This window comes from Lepidochelys kempii, chromosome 3 (assembly GCF_965140285.1).
Source record: "Lepidochelys kempii isolate rLepKem1 chromosome 3, rLepKem1.hap1, whole genome shotgun sequence".
Classification (NCBI taxonomy): domain Eukaryota; kingdom Metazoa; phylum Chordata; order Testudines; family Cheloniidae; genus Lepidochelys; species Lepidochelys kempii.
Genome location: NC_136382.1, coordinates 29,968,856 through 29,981,498, shown reverse-complemented (window position 1 = coordinate 29,981,498; position 12,643 = coordinate 29,968,856). Strand labels below are relative to the sequence as shown.

Below are 12,643 nucleotides of genomic sequence, written 5' to 3'. Positions count from 1 at the left end.
CTGTATAAAATTCTAAAAAGTGACTTCTATAAAATCGATCTAATTTCATAGTATAGACAAGGCCTAAGTCTCTAAGATGCCACAAGGGCCCCTTGTTTTAATTTTTTTGTAGTGGAGATATTTTTTATTCATGAGGTCCTGAATAAATAAAAATCAAAGGAGAGAAAACTAACCAAATGGTAGCGACTGGTCCAGCAGAACTTTACTCATGTGAGTAATCTCCTTGAAGTCAATTACACTCATCACATGAATAATGACTACTGGTAGGGGTATGATTTTGCAGGATCTGACTCTTATTTTGGTATACACTGTATTACTGTTTTACTTTTTCTCCTCTCTTCCTCATTTGCAGCATCAGTCTTGCACTTGTAGCCTTTGAGTTAAATGGTAGATGTGCGTACAGTATTTGATGCACAAACCAAGCATGAGATTTTAATATTTTGTTAATGATTTTCAATAATGATCCACTTCCACGAAAAGCACATACCAATTTTTACATAGATTCATTTTCACTCTAAACCAGTGGTTTTCAACCTGTGGTCCCCAGACCCCTGGGGGTCTGCAGATTATGTGTAAGGGATCTGCAAAAGGTTGTTGTTACCATAAAACAGTGGCTTTCAAAGTGTGGTCCATGGACTCCTCTAGGAGTCTGCGGACTTCTAAAGGTGTCCACACCTCCATTTGACATTTTTAGGGGGTCCGCAAATGAAAAAAAGTTGAAAACCACTTATCTAAACTGTTCCTATGTTTGAATTTAAAATATGATTTATTAATTTTTTAAATTTCAAAATGGCTTTCAAGCAAAAATAAATTTATGTTTCAAACCTCTGAAAGCTGGAATGGTTTTGATGAAAATAGCCTTTTTATAAAAATGGTTCACAAGAAACCAAATGTGTGGGTCACAAAATGGCCTGGAATTAAATGAACATTGCCTGATAAAGTTCCATATGCACCCTTCTGACTTTTTAATACTCTTTTGATAGACCAAGTGCTCTAAAGCTCAATATAGCTGAAACAAAAGTGACCTCCAGTGGCTACATGTATTATTTCTCGCTGATGTCAATTTATCTTCTTTTTTGTTAGTACAGTGGTTTTCAACCTTTTTTCATTTGCGGACCCTAAACATTTTTGAATGGAGGTGCAGACACCTTTGGAAATCTTAGACAAAGTCTGCAGACCCACCCAGGGATCCATGGAGCATAGGCTGAAAACCACTATGTTAGAAGAAAGAGTAGAATCCCAGTGATGTTTTGGGATATGAGTGTTTCATTCATAGTAAAAACACTGAGGGTACAAAACAATCTTACAAAGTCTTAATATCAGTGTCTCTATCTAACAGATATACAACTTCCACACTTGAGCTCTGACCCTGTTAGGTGAATTATGGGGGCAGACCCTTGACCAGACACAGAGCCACACTGAAATCAGTGGAACTCTGCACAGATGCCAGGTTCCCTCTACACGGTTCTCTTTGCGGGATTGAGGCCTAGTTTGCTAACTCTGTGCAGTAAAACCTTGCACTGCTGAAGCTATGCAAGTAGCAAGCTACTACAGTTGTGAAATACCCTGTTAAGTCATAATTTCTGAGAAGTTATCCTGTCAAGAATCAGATGCAGGGTTCTAAAGGTGAATTTGTACACACAAATTCAAGCTCCAATTGTGGATTTTTTGTCAAAACAGTAATAAAACTATAAAATGAAAGTATTGCCACTTTTTCTGCCTTCTCCTGTATATTTAATTTTATTAAAACCTTATTATTTATTACTAATATCTTATTATTATTTGGGAAAATTCTCTGCAGGAACTAATAGTCACTTAGGGTAAGATTTTTAAAGGTCCCTAGACAACTAAATATGTAGCTAGCCACCTAGTGGGATTTTCAAATCATCTAAGCTGGTTGGGCAACTAAACTAGCCTTGATTTCAATTAGAATTAGGTGTCAAAATACCTTTGTGAATCCCTCCTATGGGTCTTTGAAAGTCTGCCCTTAGTCTCTCTGTACAGCAGTTCCTCATCTGTAAAACGGAATAATAGCACTTCTCTACCTCACAGGTGTGTGGTGCAGATAAGCACATTAAAAATTGTGAGACGCTTGATGCAACAGTGATGGGAGCCATGTTAGTAGCTAAGATAGCTAGCTAGACAGTGAGGGGCTCTCACTTCAGGGTAAATTTTTAACTCACTCTTGCTCTGCCAACTTCTGCTTTCAAGTCATCCTGTCTTGAGGATGTCCGCCTGGATCTTTCCTGGAAAGTCAGTTCTACTTGTTATTCATGGAACATTTTTGTGTGGACAAAAAATGGCCGAGCACTTACAAAGTCCTTCTTTTAAAGCTTTTCATTTGTGTGTATATTAGAGAGATGCTTTTCAGGTACCACAGACACGTAAACAATAGCAATGTGGCCTAGTGAGCATCATGCTGGACTGGGTTTCAGAAGACCTGGGTTTTATTCTGGTTCAACCATTGGTCGAACTTGGTCAGGTCAGCCATCTCTCTTGCCTCGGTTTCCCCATCTGTACAATGGGGATAATGATGCTGCCCTCCTTTGTAAAGTGCTGTGAGACCTACTGATGCAAAGAGCTATATAAGAGCTAGGGATGATGATGATGATTAAATATACTGTATATTGCAAAATAACTCCCATCCCCTATGGAAAAGTATAAAAACTAACATTAGGATAAAGCAACAGGAAGAGTGAAAAAGAAATTATATTATTTTCAAATTCACTGCCCACTCTGCTTTCATCCAGCACTCCTGTGTTAGATTTGTGATGTAGGAGCACTCCAGCTGATAGAATAGAACCTGAAGAGATGTCCACAAAGCATCTCTACAGCAGCACGCACGCGCTCCTGTGTGTGTGTGTACTGCATGCTTTACTCATTTGTGAGTCTGTTTTCAAGTTGTGTGTGTGCGTACACGTGCGTACTGCATGCTTTACTCATTTGCGAGACTAACTGCTCTCAAGTTCAATGTGGAGCTGGGAACTCACTGAGAAGGTTATTGGTGCTGAGACTTGGTGAGCGGTGACAGGAGTGAAAAGGGACAACTTGATTACTCTGTTTTTGAAGTCTCTCCTTGAGAGTACTTGGAAGATTAAAAGGAGAGCACGGAACATTCTCGCACATAGAGTTTGAAAGAAACCTAGAAGAAATTTCCAGAGGGTTCTAAGTTTCTGTGAGATGTAGGTTAGTCTTTTTATAATAGCTGACTTAGATTAGGAATTATTTGGTTAACAATTTACTGTTGATGTATTTTTCCTGTAATATACACAGTCATCTTCTTTCTGTTGTTGTGTGTACATAGGTCAATTCCTGTTGATGTCAAATCTTACGATGTTTTTGCTTGTTTGTACATATTCTGCCCACAGCATTACATTTCAAAGGAGCTTGATCCTGTAACACTCATGTGAGTAATGCCATTGATTTCAACATTCCTCCTCCTCTGATGTATACTGGCTTAGAGAGTGGGTATGATGGACACATTTCAATAGATTAGGAGCTAGCAGAGTGTTGAAAGCAGTCCCTGAGAATCTGTGAAGTACAAACAAGAGGGAAGAGGAGGAGGAGGGGACTGGCCTTTTATCATAGAATAACCCAGTGGCAGAGAGAGAGAGGTGATTTATTAATAGAAGTTTGGCAGACATACTGTACCAATATTTATGATTGCAAGAACAAGACTAGATCATGTTTCTAATTTCTGGCTGGCACCACTTGCCCAATGGGTGATAGGTTAACAGAGAAGGGGAACAAAATAGTCAATTTTAGATATTTAGTGTTTTATGCATGGTGGCAGCTTTAGGAGAAAGGAACATTTTTATAGGCACATTGAGCCTGGTCAGGTTTGTGGACTGAGGACCCAGTTTAACAAAGTATTTAAGGAAGTGTTTGACTCTGAGACTGTTGGTAATCCCACTGGAGTCAATGGGACAACTCACATGTTTAAAGGTGAGCTCGTGCTTTGCTGAATAGGAGCCTAACTGTGTTTCTGGGAGAAAGGCTGTGTTAAAGATGGAGGCTTCGGACAGAGGGTAGAGTCTGAGAGAAGGTATAGGAGGAAATGGAGGCAGGGACAGTGTAGAATAGAGGCTTAAAAAGTGATGATGGGGACCTTGAATCTGAGGCAGAAAAGAAGAAGCCAGTGAGTGGATTTGAGGGTGGGTGGGGTGACAGATCAGAGAACATGTTGTTAAGGGCCCAGATAAGATCCGTGAAACATTTGCCTCCCAATTAAGCCCTCAAAATGCAATTGAGAAGCACTTAACTAGTGCATTGGCCTTGCGCTAGTCCTCTGCAGAGGGATGAATGTGTACACTCCCATGGAAAGCGTAGCCTGGTATGGACAGGGAAAGGTGGACATGTGGTCATGGCCTACTCAGGAAAGAATTTCATAGCTGTCATAAATATAAAGGGAAGGGTAAACCCCTTTAAAATCTCTCCTGGCCAGAGGAAAAATCCTCACACCTGTAAAGGGTTAAGAAGCTAAAGGTAACCTCGCTGGCACCTGACCAAAATGACCAATGAGGAGACAAGATACTTTCAAAAGCTGGGAAGAGGGAGAGAAACAAAGGGTCTGTGTCTGTCGGTATGCTGCTTTTGCCGGGGATAGACCAGGAATGGAGTCTTAGAACTTTAGTAAGTAATCTAGCTAGGTATGTGTTAGATTATGATTTCTTTAAATGGCTGAGAAAAGAATTGTGCTGAATAGAATGATTATTCCTGTCTGTGTGTCTTTTTTGTAACTTAAGGTTTTGCCTAGAGGGATTCTCTATGTTTTGAATCTAATTACCCTGTAAGGTATCTACCATCCTAATTTTACAGAGGTGATTCCTTTATTTCTATTTACTTCTACTTTTATTAAGAAAACTGAATGCTTTTTTATTGTTCTCAGATCCAAGGGTTTGGGTCTGTGGTCACCTATGCAAATTGGTGAGGATTTTTACCAAACCTTTCCCAGGAAGTGGGGTGCAAGGGTTGGGAGGATTTTGGGGGGAAAGACGTGTCCAAACTACGTTTCCCAGTAAACCCAGTTAGAGTTTGGTGGTGGCAGTGGATATTCCAAGGACAAAGGATAAAATTAATTTGTACCTTGGGGAAGTTTTAACCTAAGCTGGTAAAAGTAAGCTTAGGAGGTTTTCATGCAGGTCCCCACATCTGTACCCTAGAGTTCAGAGTGGGGGAGGAACCTTGACAATAGCAGTGCTGGTGAATGAGATAAATTTACAAATGAAAAGGCTTGGAGCTGTTTGTGTGCGTGGAGAGGCAAATCCTGGTCCCATTAATGCCAAAGAGTGTTTTTATATTTTCCTGTTTTTCTTTATTTTTTTTCGGAAAGGGGAGAGAAAAGCAGGTTACAAATATACAGAAAAGAACTAGTAAATTCTGCAGTCCTTACACAGTACATGATTCAGTGACTTGAGTCTTAATTCAGCAAACACTTAAGCATCTGCTTACCTTTTAAGCATCTGAGTAGGCCTGTTCAAGTCAATGGGACTGCTCACATGCTTAAAGTTAAGCACATGCTAAATTGCTTTGCTAGGTCGGGGCCCAAGTCATTTAATCACATACCGTTATGCAATAGTCATATTTCTAGCACATTTTCTGGGTTTGGTCATACAGTACATTGGCCACTTGTTCATAAGAGGGTTTCTTTCTGTTCTCCAATTAGATTCATGATCTAGAATGTTTAGGTTGCTGGGAAAGGTCACAATCTGCTATTCGATTATTTGTTTCTGTTCTGTCGTGGTGTACCAGCCACGCACCATATCATGCATCTCAGCTGTCATAAAGCCCTGCGGTAGCGTGAAACTGGTAAAGCCCATTAAGAATCTGGTAAATCAGGTTTTGATATGTTTCCCAATTTGTATTTATTTTCGGTGGCTTGGTGGTGGGACTGGGTGCATGGAACTTGGTTGGGAGTTCTGGGTGCAAAGAGGTGTGCTTTAGGGGGATGCACAGGAGTTAGGCAGATGGGGAGGGTGGGTCTGAACTGGCATCGGCCGGGGCATCCCCATCCCCCCACCAGTGATTTACCTCTCTGCCAGCTGCTCTGGGTGCCCAAAACTACACACCCGTACTGCTGGGGAGGGGTGTGTGACTGTTCTTGAAGTTCCTTTTGCTCCCCCCTCAGAAAGAGGACATGATTTCTGTGTGTGTGCAGTGGTGTAGAATTCCCCCAGGAGTACTTTGACTATGGGCACACTATGTTAGTAATGTCACTTACTGTTCCTACACATCACCTCCGTTCTCCAAAGGATCATGTTTCATGCTGGCTATGGCATGCTGAGGTTGGCTGGGCAACTTGAAAAAAGCGGAAAAGGGTTTGTAGGTGACATGTTCCTTTAGCCTGGCTTTTGTCAGAAGTGGAATGCTGCTGTGTCCTGGAAACCTGTGGATCTGAAGATTCACAGATTTCAAGGCCAGTAGGGACCATTGTAATTATCTGGTCTGACCTCCAGTGTAACACAGGCCATAGGACTCCCACACACCTCCGCACCCCCCACCAAAATTCCTAGAACAGATCTTTTAAAATTGTTAGTGATGGAAAATCCATCATGACCCTTGATAAATTATTCCAATGGTTAATTACACTCACTGTTAAAAATTATGCCTTATTCCCAGTCTGAATTTGTCTAGCTTCAAGTTCCAGTCATTGTATCACGTTATACCTTTTCCTGCTAATTGAATAGCCCATTATCAAGTATATGTTCCCCATGTAGGTACGTATAGTCTGCAATCAAGTCCCCTGTTAACCTTCTCCCGGTTAAACTATCTAGATTGACCTCCTTGAATCAATCACTATAAAGCACGTTTTCTAACCCTTTAATCCTTCGCATGGCTCTTCTCTGAATCCACTCCAATTTATCAACATCACTGTTGAATTGTGGACATCAGAACTGGACACAGTATTCCAGTAGTGATTGCACCAATCTCCAAATACAGCGATATATAACCTTTCTACTCCTACTCAAGCTTCCCCTGCTGATGCATCCCAGGATGGCATTACCTTTTTTGGCCACCGTGTTGCACTGGGAGCTCATGTTCAGCTGATTATCCACCATGGCCCTCAAATCATTTTCTGAGTCATTGCTTGCCGCATCTTATAAATATGGCCTATGTGCTGTGTTCCCAGATGTATACATTTACAGTTCACCATATTACAATGCCCAGCTTTTGCTTGCACCCAGTTTATCAAGAGATCCAGATTGCTCTGTGTCAGTGACCTGTCCTCTTCATTATTTACCACTCCCCCAATTTTTGTGTCATTTGCAAACTTTATCAGTGATCTGCCAAAGGTCAGAGACAGGCCCTGATGCCTGGCTCACGTGGCAGCTTGGGTCTGGAAAGAGCCATTCTCCCCTGCTTCCCCCAGCTGTGGTTAGTCCTGGTGATCTCTTGTAAGGGGCCTGATCCAACTCCTATTCAAACCAATGTGAATTGGATAGGGCCCTAAATGGGTTTTTTATGATGCAGTTGGGGAAATGGAATAAGTTAAGCTGGTGAAGCCAGTTCTAACTGAAATCAGTTATCAGTATATCCCCGAGGAGTTGCGGAAGTTGATACAGTCAATGCAGCCATCCCAATGTACCAAGTCCCCAACCACAGAGGCCAATATCTAGTCTACTCTATTATTCAGATATTGCACTTGTTATTGTGGTGGTTTCTGTGGGATTTAGAGTAAGGCCTTGTCTACACTACAAAGTTTTGCTGGCAAAAGTTATGCCACTTTAATTAAAGCGCTTTAATAAAAACCGCTATTGCATGTCCACACTAGCTCCTTGTGTTGGCAGAGCGCATCCACACTAGCAGCTCTTGCAGCAACACGGAGAACAGTGCACTGTGGTAGCTATTCCACTATGCAACTGGCCTCAGGGTGCTTTGGGAAGGGTTTGCAATGCCTCATGGGGCAGGTACAGGGTCACATGATGCAGGTTTCTCAATCCCATCGTTCCAGAGGCATCCTAGTAGATTGACAGCTGCTTTTTTTAACTCAAGTGTGTGAGGGAGAGGAGAGTGGTGTGTCTGGTTCTGGGGAGACAGCAGGTTGACTGACCTATCCTGAGGCACATCAGCCCCCAGCTCTGCTTGGCACAGCAGTCTTTCCCAAAGCAGCCTACTCTGCCTGCCTGCCTATGGTTCTGTGATTCCCTGCGAGTTCTCCCACAGCCTCCTCAGCTGTGGGGAGCAGCTCTGAGCTCTCCATGCTGAGGAATGTCAAAGCAGCACACAGTGTCATCCCCCACCCACTCCTACACGCACACGCTGCTCCTTGCAGCGGCAGCCTGCCTGCCCCTGTGTCCCTAGTGTAGGGCAGAACAGGAGCATTCCAATGATTTGCTCTTTGTTCTCCAAACGGAACAGCATGCTCAGCTGTCAGACACTTCCCCGGGCTTTGATAGGGAGGGGCGCATGCTTGCAGGGCAGCAGAGATCAAAACAGTGAGCAGAGTGGTCATGGCGGGCATTGTGGGATACTGGCGAAAGCCAGTTCCACTGACAAAACAAACAGCAGTGTTTCTAAACTGACGCTTTGTCGCTTTAACTTTATGCCTCTCATTGAGGTGGCTTTATTTTGTCGGTAAAACAGCTGAGTTTTGCCACTAAAAGTAGCTTTCTAGTGTGTACAGTTTTGCCATGTAGACAAGGCCTAAGACAGTAGCATGCGCCTAGATCCACTGCTTTTGTGCTCCTGTTTGCTGAGGAAACAGAAGGGAGTACTTGCTCTCACATACCTACCCCTACCCTTGCAAAATAGCTTTTTATCATCCCCTTTGCTATGCTCTATTCAGCTGTACTGTGCATGTCTGATTTTCTGTAAATCATTTGTCATGTTTATCAGCTTTAGTAATGGGTCTGATCTTTGGCCTGATCATCCTTTCATGCCAATCCTAAATGGGCAGCTGGGGCTTCTCCTGGCATGGAGAAATCCATGAGTGACACAAAGCTGGCTAAGCTGGCTCTTTGCTAAACCTGCCCAAACCTCCCAGGCATAAGGGAGGTGTTGCAGGCAGATGGAGGTGTCTGGAGTACACTTGCTGTGCTCCGGAGAACCCTGCCAGCATAATGGCTCCTCGGGGGCCGTTACAAGCCAGTGTAATTTAGAAGATTCCTGAGGATGCTCTAAGGTGTGCCCTGGACTGAACCATCTCCTGATAGTTGTAGGAACTGCGGGGCAGAAAGGTGATGGAAAGCCACATCTTTTTTTCCACCAAAGCTGTGCTGCACTATCCCAGGGCACCCCTTGTTCTCGCCCAATGAGTTTAATGATGACCCCCTTCCCCATCCCCTCATTTTTTGTCAACACCAAGGCATCTATTTTAACCTTCTGAAGCAGCATCATGTGCTATTAAAGTGGCACCAGCTGCCCGGGCACTAAATGAAGTTAACTCATTAGGAACCCTATTGCAATGTTCTTACGCATCAGTGGAGCTGTTACTCTCTTTAAACTGATGATGTCAGTTTATAACTATTGGGAAACACAGACACGACTTGCTCAGTAATGTGGGTGGTATGTTTTCTGTTTTTGAAGGTGGACTTATTTTCCCATTTGAATCAGCCTGAGTGTAACCAGAACCCACCCAGTGCCAGTGAGCACATGTCACCTGACGGCTTCACTGACTCACTGCAAAGGGACAGTACATTCCAGGCATGAACTCACGGGATCAAGTGAACTTTTCAACTTCAGCACTCTACGTATCTCAGGGGTCAGGCTGCGTACCTGAATGACTGCCCAATTCTTGTCACACCAGGGATCCCTGGAATTGGCTAGTAAAACTGCTGACTCAGTGTGGCCAGGGAATCGCTTGACCAGCAGCAGTCATTTGCGTGCTAACCCTTGTACATCTCTCAGTGTGTCTGTCCAGCTTCCTTGGACAGTGGGAACCACACACTTACACAGAAGGAAGATCTAGGGACAGTCTCTTTGTTCTGCGTTTGCACTGTGCCTATCCCACTGGGGTCCTGGCCCCTGACTGGGGCTCGTAGGAGCTACGGTAATACAAATAATACATAACAATAAAATAGAACATAAGCCTCACTGGTTGTTTTTTTCTTCTGTAAGCAACACACTGATGATGAGCTCTAATAATTAGGATAAAACCAACTGCATTTTGACTATCTGCACTGACTTTCATGTTGTGTTTGCCCGGTTTGTCACCTTCACGCCACTCCATGCTGTAGTGCTATTCAGAGGGGGCCGGCTCGGTGTCATACGGGCAGCACTCCCACACCTGGGGAGAGTGCTTTGGCCTACGGGCAAGGAGGAGACATGCAGAGCAGGAAAATGAAAAGGGGACATAACTTCCGGAAAAGGAAGTAGTGGGATATTACAGAAAACACGTCACAAGCTGGGCCAGAAGTACGTCTGTCACAGGTTGCCCAGGCAGTGTTATGGGTGGCACCGGTATTCATGTAATAGTGTATAAATCCCCATTCTGATTCACTTAATCCCGCCACACCTCCAGAGGCCTGGAAGAGCCTGCCCTGACCTGAGGGGAAATGTAGGGACCCTTCATGGAAGGACACCCCACCTCTAGGGGCTAAGGGACCCTGAATACAACTGTGAAGGGAGGACTGAGGGAGGGAGAAGCTGAGCTGGTTGATCCAAGACTGAGGCTGACACCTCATGCCCCCACAGGGCTTGGGTGGGTGGATACAGTGGCAATGGGGACGACTGGTGCTCTGAGGCTGTTGTGAGGATTGAGTATTCTGCCTTCTTGAACCCTGGGAGACCACTTCGGGCAAAGCCTCATCAGATGTTCCACAATCAGTGTTTCTACCCATCTCTACTGCAGCGTAGTCTTCGGTGGTTCCTTCATTGGCCAAAGCACTGAAGCCAATCTCCAGCTCTGATGCTCTGCTCACTTACACCACTTTTACTCCAGTGTCATTCCGTTGCCTGTAATGGAGTTACTTCTGCTTAAACTCTGCTTCAGCAAGATGCTTAAACATGTGCCTGACTTTAAGCACATGAACAACAAGGAGTCCGGTGACACCTTGAAGACTGACAGATTTATTTGGGCATAAGCTTTCATGGGTAAAAAAGCCACTTCTTTAGATGCATCCAAAGAAGTGGTTTATTACCCACGAAAGCTTATGCCCAAATAAATCTGTCAGTCTTTAAGGTGCCACCAGACTCCTTGTTGTTTTTGTGGATACAGACTAACATGGCTACCCCCGATACTTTAAGCATATGAATACCCCTGCTGAAGTTAATAGAACTACCAATATAGTTAAAGTTGGGCACCTCACTGAATTGGGGCTGTACACTGGTAGAAGCAGAGAAACAAGCTCTTTATGTTCAATTCTTTACAAGAATACATTGGATATTTTGTATTATGAGCACTAGTGACATTGTGAATAGTCAGACTTGTTTCAACAATAACAAATTTCAGCACAGTTGAAACATTTTGTCCATTTCCACTGAATTGATAGCACTTTTGGTCAACATCATGAAATCTTTGGCATCATCATCATAATAAGGGGTGCAAAAGTATGGTCCTCTTTGGTCAGCTGGAAATAAAGCATGAGCCACTCGATCTCTGTGTTTGCCTTCTGCGGGAATTTCTTCACATAAGGAGGATTATATTACAGGTATTACACAAAGAGCAAAATGAGAACAAATATGCTACAGCTTGGGTTAAGCAAATATTTTTGCTGTCACTGTGCAGGCTCTTTTTTAAGCCTCTTGGTCCTCTGAGCTAGTTTTAAAATAGATCATATTTGCATGGAGTATTAGGAAGTGTTTGTTTTTTCACTGAGCTGTTTACTCCTGTATTCCTCTGAGAATGGGTGTTCCCTTAAATTGCAAATCCCTGAATGAAAGCTGATTCAGAAGGAGTCCTGAAGACCATTGTGACTTCATTATGCATGCAAACCTCCTCTCTTTCTCCACCCACACCCACAGTGGAGGCTGTGGCAGTATCCTCTGGCAAAGAAGGTAGGTCTCTGGTCTTGTCATCAAAGCCACTTCACCGGTAGCTACAGTAGGCTTGTAGTTCAGGAGTCCAGACCTTTCATTTCCATGGTGCAGCCAAGCCTAGGGAATGAAAAGCCCAAAGACATTCCTAAAGCCAGATATCCCATGTGACACAATTTGGCCTTAAGTACACCAACTATTTAAACTCTGGCACTGTTTCACCAACTTTGTCGTGGCTCAATCAGCAACAGGAGCACTAGAGTAGACAAGGTACCACTCAGCGTTGTGTTTTGTTTTGTTTCTTATTACTACTAAGCCCACATTGAGCAGCTGTAGGTAGCAAGGTGGTAGAAATACCAAATTGTCAATGCTGCTGTTCTCAAAATCTCCTGCTGGCATGACCACCTGTGGAGCTGCACCCCTGATAAATCAATGGTGGGATATTTCCCCAAAGACAAGTGTGGACACAACACTAGATGGTGATTGATGTCAAAGATGGATACCAGTGTAAGTGATATGGACCGACCAATGACCCATGATGCAGGGGACTCAGGTTACTGAAGGAAAATATTGGGCTGGAAAGTGTGGAATAGCCTGACAAGAGAAATGATAGGAGGTCGACCATGTAAAATAGACTAGACTAGGCACTTGAATAACAAGTAAAACTCTATGGGCTCGTCTACACTGCCCGACAGTTCAGACTACAGGGGGTGTAAATAGCAGTGTACAC

The 12,643-nt window shown here is 43.5% G+C and overlaps 1 protein-coding gene across 1 annotated transcript in view; it reads left to right on the top strand.

Annotated features, from left to right (window-relative positions):
* The first annotated feature begins 3,808 nt into the window (after positions 1-3,808).
* The window catches only part of LPIN1 (lipin 1), a 99,501-nt gene continuing 90,666 nt past the window's right edge, over positions 3,809-12,643 (top strand). Inside the window, exon 1 of the mRNA XM_073335988.2 lies at positions 3,809-3,945. Coding sequence (XP_073192089.1) covers positions 3,922-3,945 — 24 coding nt within the window. The 5' untranslated portion in view covers positions 3,809-3,921. The remainder of the gene's footprint in view (positions 3,946-12,643) is intronic.